The 8,270-nt window shown below is 40.1% G+C and overlaps 1 protein-coding gene across 1 annotated transcript; it reads right to left on the bottom strand.

Moving 5' to 3' along the window:
- Positions 1-271: 271 nt before the first annotated feature.
- Positions 272-3,528, bottom strand: LOC148031686 (serine/threonine-protein kinase D6PKL1-like). Its single transcript, XM_087685258.1, has 4 exons — positions 3,236-3,528; positions 3,053-3,127; positions 1,937-2,964; positions 272-1,403 (listed from the first exon to the last, which is right to left on the bottom strand). Exons 3-4 carry the CDS (start codon positions 2,686-2,688, stop codon positions 491-493), a joined length of 1,665 nt encoding a protein of 554 aa, XP_087541384.1. The 5' UTR covers positions 2,689-2,964; positions 3,053-3,127; positions 3,236-3,528; the 3' UTR covers positions 272-490.
- Positions 3,529-8,270: the final 4,742 nt, after the last annotated feature.

The raw sequence follows: 8,270 nt of genomic DNA on the forward strand, positions 1-8,270 counted from the left end.
CAATTTAGTAACCGAAAAAAGTTTGAACTTTTTTCAGATATTGAAACTCAAAAGTCATGACTAGGCTAATATTATGGCAGCTTCGTTCCAACTTCAAGAGCACAAGATAGGCATAAAATTTGCTGCACAACTAAAGTTCAAATTAAGTACTATAGCATGCACCGGATTTCTCCTCATAGAGTAAGAGTGATCCTAAGTCACTTAACTTCACTAAAGGGTACACCCCTGGACGTGGGAGAAAGACAGTATGATACATATGGACAAGCCAATAAGTCTGAAAATGCTGAATAAAAAAAGGGAATGGCTGTGAGGACACTTGAGGCCAACATAAAAAAAGACTTGGCTTCATTACCAAGCGAAGGATGCCAGTTCGTAGGGCCAAGGCCAAAGCAGAAACCCATTTGCATAATCCCCGAGCCCAACAGAAAGAAAACATATTAAGCTGCTTGCCATGTTCAATGTAGTGGTGGCCACCATCATAGAAGTCATCTTAGAAAAAGTCGAACTCTAAATATGGGCTTGGGGAACTGGAATCAATAGCTGCTTGCAGCTGCTCAGGAACAGCTACAGCTGATGGTGCAGCACTTGAGGAGACAGCCTTGTTACTGGCAGATAAGATGAGCTCAAATGGTCTTGGAACCTCAGGAGGTGCCATGGTCCGAATTAGTGCCCAATTGACACCTTCAAAGAAGGGGTGTTGCTTGATTTCTGTGGAACCACGCTTGTATCCCAGCCTATGTTGAGGATCCTTTACCAACAACCCAGTTATTAGATCCCTGGCTGCATAGCTAACAGCTGGAGTTTCTGGGAACCTCAAAGGCTGTCCAACCACATTGAAGAGAGTGGCTCTGTTTCCTGCCCCTTTGAATGGGGTCCTGCCATGCAGTAGCTCATAAAGAAATATGCCAAATGTCCACCAGTCTACTGCACTCCCATGCCCTTCTCCTTTGATAATCTCTGGAGCCAGGTATTCGTGTGTGCCCACGAAGGACATGGACCGAGCTCCTGTTGGCTCAGCTAATAGTTCAGGGAGCATCTCCATTTGATTGCCAGACTCATTCTTGACTTTTCTATTCTTCTTGATACTCAATGATGGCAGAAGTTTTGGAAGAAGGCAAGAGGGTGGAAGACATGCCCGAGTAACACAAGCCGGAGTAATGCAAGCCGGTTCACAAGCTGGCTGCACACAGTAAGGTGAAATTCTCTTTGCTGCATCTGTGTCCAAAGTGGATGCAGACTTCACGAGTGTTGGCCTCACCACACATTGCAAGGACAGATCAAAATCTGACAGCATGATGTGACCATCTTGTCTAACTAGAACATTTTCAGGTTTAAGGTCTCTGTATACAACTCCCATCATGTGCAAGTACTCTAGTGCAAGTAACACTTCTGCTGCATAGAACCTGTCAAATGTCACACTGAAACATGAGTGGGCGCACATACTTGGAAGTATGACAACAGGAAAATATACTATTGGTCAATTTACACTAAAATAGTTCTGGGACACCCATCCAAAACTCCAGACCAATCTCTCATTGCCCCTTTACAATTAGAATTTAAAAATACAATTTTTGCACAACTTCCTTGCATCCAATCATGACCTTAATTACTTTCCCCATGGCAGCTCCATAAATTACAAAATATCAAAGACAAGATTTGCATAAATGGAAATAAAGAGGGTTCTCAACATTCCAAAATGCACATTTAAATTTCTGAATGGTCATAATAGTCATCATCCATGACAAACAATCTTCTCCTATTAAGGACTATGCTAGAATTATATCACCAACACAAATTCAAAGATGCAGGCAATGTCAACATGAAAATTGACTTAAAGGTCAAAATTTTTGGGCTTAGCTTTCATTGACCGGTTAGAGCTAGTTCTGTTAGATAATCAATCAGAAATTAGACATCCAGGTCGGCAAACCAACTATACCTTGCGGCCACTTCCGAGAAGTGCTTTCCAGGTTGCCTTTGCCTCAACGCATGCAGATCCCCACCAGGGCAGAATTCCATAACCAAGCAAGTGAATTTATCAGTCTCAAAATGGGAGTACAATGAAGGCAGGAATGGGTGATCCAAGCATTGCAGAATCTCCTTCTCAGTTTGAGCCCTCAGAAGCTTCTTTCGGCTAGCCAGGGAGCCCTTGTCCATCACTTTCATTGCAAAATAGCAGTTGGTGCCCCTCAGCTGAGAGAGGTATACACTACCAATATCTCCACAGCCTAATCTCTTCAACAGCCGGAAATGATTTAACCCCAAATTCCCCTGTTTTGATCGGACAGCCTGTATAGCCTCCCACTTAAGGTCATTAGCTTTGTGTGGCTTATTTACAGCATTTGTAACACTGCTGCAAATGCTTTCATTTCCATCACTGATCTCACTGAGGTCAGTACTCTCCCTGCTCAGGCTGCTCTTGCCACTTTCAGCCATGTCATCTTTTTCAAAGACAGTGGACTTGGCCTTGAAGTCGGTGACTCCCCCATCTTTCCCACTCAAGCTGCTCTTGCCACTGCTGGGCCCTGTGACACAGCTGCTCAGGCTGCTTTTCATGCTTATGTCCATACTACTGGTGGAGCTGAGGCTACCACTTATGGGTATGGAAGCATCTGAGGCTTTCCCACAAGAGAGCTCTCCAGATCCAGCCAAGCTTCGGCTGCTTTGCCCAATCTCACAACTTCCCATCATCGAGAGCGTGATAGGCACAGGGTACGTGGCAATCAAACCTCTGGTCTGAAGTTCTCACCCTAGCGACAGATCTTCGCCCGAAAAAAGTTGCCAAGCTACTGAAGAGTAAAACAGTCTAATTGCTGGAGCAGAGCACTTAAGCCCACTGCGGATAGTTTGCAGCCACTTACAAGGGAAGTTACGTTGAAACAAAACGAGCTGCTATCGGAAGGATCCCAGGTCTCTTAGTAAGTCTCTCTTACTCAGCTTGTCTCCATCTGAGGAGTGGCGACTCACCTGCAAAGGAAGAAGCCAATTTGGCAAACAGACTCAGACCATAAGCTGCAGAGAGCATATACTTACTTTTGCCGCTGAGAGACCCTACCTCTCACTGTCCCCTCTTTTCTCCTCGATTGTTGTTGAAGCTGACGGGTTTTGCCAAACCTCATGCCGCTATACCCTGTGGAAGAGACAGTGTCAGCTCGGGTCGGATAGAGCAATAATGAAAATTAGGGTTTCGGGGATGAGACTGACATCTCGTAACAGTAGGAGAGAGAAGCAGACTAACCGGAAGCTTATAGGAGCGACGGTTTTGAAAGGATTAATGGGAGAGCTGTAGGTGGAGGAGGAAGAAGATGATGACGACGGAGAGAGAGAGCCGGCCCTTCTAGTCTTCTTTCTTTCTTTCTTTCTTGCTGTGTGTCAAATCTGGAGCACTTGCCTAGCAACAAATCTCAGTAGGTAGTAAGATGGGTCATGCCAAAACACCCACTTCACCCTTCTGGAGGAGAAGAGAGAGAATGTGCCTTGTCGAGTCGACATTGCAAAATGCCAGTTTGCCACACCCGAGGAGGAGAGAGAGAGTTTCTGTCCGGTGTATGTCGATCGAGTGAGACAGGCCTAACCGTGGTTAAACTAGCCGCGGTTACATTCCGAGAGAGGAGAGACGTCCACCCATGGTCACACTAAGCCCGGTCACACACACTGCGGTTAAACTAGCCGTGGTTAAACTAGCCGCGGTTACATTCCGAGAGAGGAGAGACGTCCACCCATGGTTACACTAAGCCAGGTCACACACACTGCGTCGCCACAAAAAGATAGTGTCCGCCGAGCAACGTGTTGTTCCCATTTTCATGGTGCACGGACACTTCTGGGCAAGGGATCTCGCCCAACCTACAACACGATAATAATACTTCCATTAAGAAAAGGAGAATCTTTGCTTGACAAGATTTGAAACCCACCAACAGCGACAATGAAGAGCTTGAAAACGAGTGGGCCTTGCAAGGTACTTTTCGTGACAAGTTGGGTGCTAGAGTGTGTAACCACCATGGCAGACGGATTGCACATAGCCTCAGTCCCCCAAGGCTCTGACCGTGTGTAACCACCCTAATCATGGTTTGGCTAGGAGTAAGAGGAGAAAAACTCTAACCCTAGCTACAGTCTCTCTAACTAGTTAAGAGTCTCTAACCCAAGTTATGCAAGTTGCACCACACAATTTGACTACTGAGCCTGGGTCCCCTCATAGGTTGCGCACACAAGAAATATGTGTTATAACCAGTAACAGTAAACATACTTAAGACTATCACATTTTATGCACTTGTTATTGGTTGTAACAAGTGTTTTGGTCCCCTATTCACAAATAGAAAATGAGCACACTAGCACAATAAGGAAGATAATGAGTGAGCATGGATGAACAAGCCAACCTCCCAATCATTAAGCGGGAGAATTGTGTGATCCAAAATTGTAGTTCAGCTCAGAAAATCCCATGGAGATATCAACCAAATTATATGTATTTCCTTCATATGCATGGTGTATCACTATCCATCATTATGCTAGGCTTTTAGCACTTGTAAGGGCTTTTCCTACACACATTCTCATGGGGTCACCTCATTGTGCTACCTAGCTTTTGTTCCACATCTTGAACATTATAGTTGATGGCTTATTATTTTCAGTTCTCATATAATTTTTTATGTTTTATATCATTATTGATTAGTTATGTAAGTGAAAAGGTTTTTTAAATGCCAAAAAGCAATTGGAGCTTTTATAGAGAAAATCCATGAAAGCTATGAATAAGAAGGTAAGATGAAAAGACTATAATTGTATTATTGCAAAGAAAAAAAATTACAAGTCTCAACACCTTATATATCTATGATAGTATGTAAAGTTAACATTAATAAAACCATCTCAAATAATATGTATTCCTAGCTTCTTATAATCCATCCATTCCTGAAGATTTTTGCTCACAAAGACAAAAGTGCAATAGTTGAAAAGGATGGATAGAACAAAGTACTACTATGTTTACAACTATACAAACGATGGTAAATGAATGAAAACAATAAAAAAAAATTATTGAAATGAAGACACAAAGAGAACCCTCTGCCATATACACAATTTTGATGTCTTCAAAAAAGAATTTGAGCTTTTAGATCATAAAGAAAAAGTCCTTGTAGTGAGTAGACAGCTTGCCGGAAAAATAGGCCTTGCTAAATAGAAACTGCCATAACTCTCAATAGAATAATCCAAATAGGGTGTATCACATATTAAAATATAGCTCTCAAAGAGTACTTTGACTTTATGTAGGTGGCATTATTTTAAAATTTATATAGAGTACAAACTATTCTAAAATATAATATTGTCTAGGTCTTGTCTACATCAAAACTGGCTCATTTGGAACTATACTTTAGGCATTAATGCATCTTATAAATATGGAAACTCATCCAAAATAGAGCTAGGCCTCCAAGAAACTTCTTCTAATGGCAAACCTCTCCATTTAATCAAGTACTAAGTGGCAGATCATGAGCGAAGCTTCTTCTCTTGTAGTCCTATGATATCCTCAATGATATACTGAATGAGACCCTCTCATCAATAGGAGTTAGCTCATCAAGAGTATCCACTTGAAATGATTGACATGAAATACATAATGAATCTTAGTCAAAGAGGGTAGTTCCAATCTATATGCCAAGTCTCCTATACACTTCAAGATCCTATAGGATCCATAAATTTTGTGAACAAGTTTGTTACTATAACCATCTTTGAATGTAAAGTAAGAAGACTTGGTTACATTCAACAAAACCAACTCTCCTTCTTGGAACTCCAAAGGATATCTCTTCTCATTAGCATACATCTTCATCTATGTCTTGGGCTTTCCTAAGATTCACCTTACATTATTGAAGAAGGGTCTACATCCTTTCTAATTTCTGTACCTCACGAGGGTTTATCTTCTCAACTGAAAATGACCATGGATAGTGGCACTTTGTAGCAATACAAAGCATTTAAGGATAAAACTCCAATACTAGCATGGGTAGAGTTGTTATAAATGAACTCAGCCAAGTGCAACCATAAATCCCATGCATGCTACACATCATGATAGAAATGGTGAAGGTAGGTCTCTAACCACTTATTTATCCTTTCTATTTGGCCATCAGTATTATGTAGATAATAGACTATAGAAGGAGCCAACTTAGTATCCATGGAGCTAAATACCGCCTGCCAAAAGTTACTCATGAACTTTGTGTCCCTGTCACTTACGATTATCTCTATATTCTATCCCTTTTTAGTTGTAGGCCAGCCAATAATTAAATCCATGGTAATGTGCCTCTATTTTCCTTCAGAGATAGGCAATGGCTATAATAAACCACCTACTTATGAGTTCTATCTTTATTCTATGGGCATGAAATACACTTTATGGCACAATCCTTAACATCTTTCTACAATTTCTTCCAATGAAAGCTTTTGTTGATTTTATCATAGGTCTTAAACACTCCAAAATATCCAATTGTAAGCGAGGAATGTAACTTTTTTATAATTTCTAGCTTGAAGGGAGAAATTGATAGAATAACAATCCTACCATTGAGCCAAATGAGGCCATTCTCAAGCTCATCATCCAAAAGATAAGCTTCATGTAGCTCTTCAATCTAATCATTATGTAGCTCAATCATGGCTAAAACTTTGCATGCCCACATGCTTGACTTAGGAGTGAGATTCAACTAGGTATAAAAAATAACCAACATCTCTTAGTCATAGACATTCATAGCCACGTCTTTATCCGTAAACTTGCATCTCTCAAAGGCAATGACTCCATGCTCTTGTAACAATACAACCCCTATGCCTCTATCACTCACTAGCATCACATTGTATGGTAAATTCTCTAGAGAAGTATAGGCATACCAAGATAGGAGCAAAAGTGAGGAGTTTCTTTAACTAGCTGAAGCTTCTATCTATAAAGGTATCCTAAAAGAAAGCTTCCTTCTTCAATTTGTCAACAATCAAAGGAGTTGCTATGGTTACATAATGCTTTATGAACCTACGGTAGAATCATGATAAACCGAGAAATCCTCTAAGAGAAGTATTAGTAGTAGTAGGTGTTCGTCAATCTCTAACACACTGCACCTTCTTAGGGTCATTATGTATCCTTTTCTCCACTAATAACATGGCCTAAGTGCTCCACATTTGTCTACATGAATGAACACTTTTTCTCCTAGTACATCATCTAGACAAAATACTTTTTCTCCTTAGCAAAGAGTCTGTGGTGCCTTAGCACATTAAAGACCTTCCTCCTATGTGACAAATGATTCTCCAATGTCTTGTTGTAAATCAATATGTCATTGAAGAACACAGTAACAAACTTATAGAGTAAAGACTACAAAATCTTGTTCATCAGGCAACACTAGAAGGTTGCAAGCTCAAATGGCATTAATAAAAACAATATAACTCATGATTAGTCCTAAAAGCTAATTTAATCTCGTCACCCTCTCACATGTGGATTTGATAATATCATGATCTCAAGTCAATCTTGGTAAAGAACTTAGCCCCTACATTGATCTAGTTTAGATCCATGTAGTTTATATACATCCTAAAGGATCCATCTTTTTTCTTCATTGAACTAACAAGACTGATGAAGCATGCAATGAAGAATTAGGCTCAATGAAACCCATCTCTTTACATTTATATTTAGAAACTCGGTAAGATAGCTTATTGACTCACTTGGAGTGTGGCTCCATGTTTATAGGGTGATCCACTGCTCTTTTGGGAGGTAATGACATATGCACCTCAAACAAATCCCTATATTCCTCAAGTAGATCTTTTAATGTTGGATTATCAAGTGAATCCTTGGACTAATCCTCAACCTTTTTATTCATGTATAAAATAAAAATATAAGTGTGCTTCTTATACTCATTCTTGAGCTACTTAATAGTGAGAAGCTAAAAATCAAATTTACTATGGATTTCCTGCAAATGGACAGGCTACCCATTAATGGTAAACTCCATGTACAACTATGAAAAATCCATAGCAATCATTTATAAAGTCATAAATCAATCATACACCCAATTACTACATCTATGGGCCCTATTTCCAAAGTAATTAAGTTTATCTTTTCAACCACTTATATGGAAATCTATGGACACATTTGGGTGTTGATTTTGTCTTCACCATTGGCTAACTGAACTATTATGGGCTATTGTAAATTAGTGGAAAGATAATTCAGATTGTCAACAATTGACTTATTTATAAAATTGTGTATTACCACTATCTATTAAGATGAACACATCCCTTTCATAAATGGTACCCTTCATACAGAGTATATTAGGGTTCTTAGAACATGT

Source organism: Lygodium microphyllum, chromosome 9 (assembly GCF_053477565.2).
Source record: "Lygodium microphyllum isolate KBCC chromosome 9, Lygodium_microphyllum_v1.1.10, whole genome shotgun sequence".
In the NCBI taxonomy this organism is placed as follows: Eukaryota; Viridiplantae; Streptophyta; class Polypodiopsida; order Schizaeales; family Lygodiaceae; genus Lygodium; species Lygodium microphyllum.

Coding starts and splice junctions, on each gene's coding strand:
- LOC148031686 (XM_087685258.1), bottom strand. CDS start 2,688: ATGATGGGAAGTTGTGAGATTGGGCAAAGCAGCCGAAGCTTGGCTGGA. Junction 1,404..1,936: donor TTCTCGGAAGTGGCCGCAAG/GTATAGTTGGTT, acceptor GACATTTGACAG/GTTCTATGCAGCAGAAGTGT.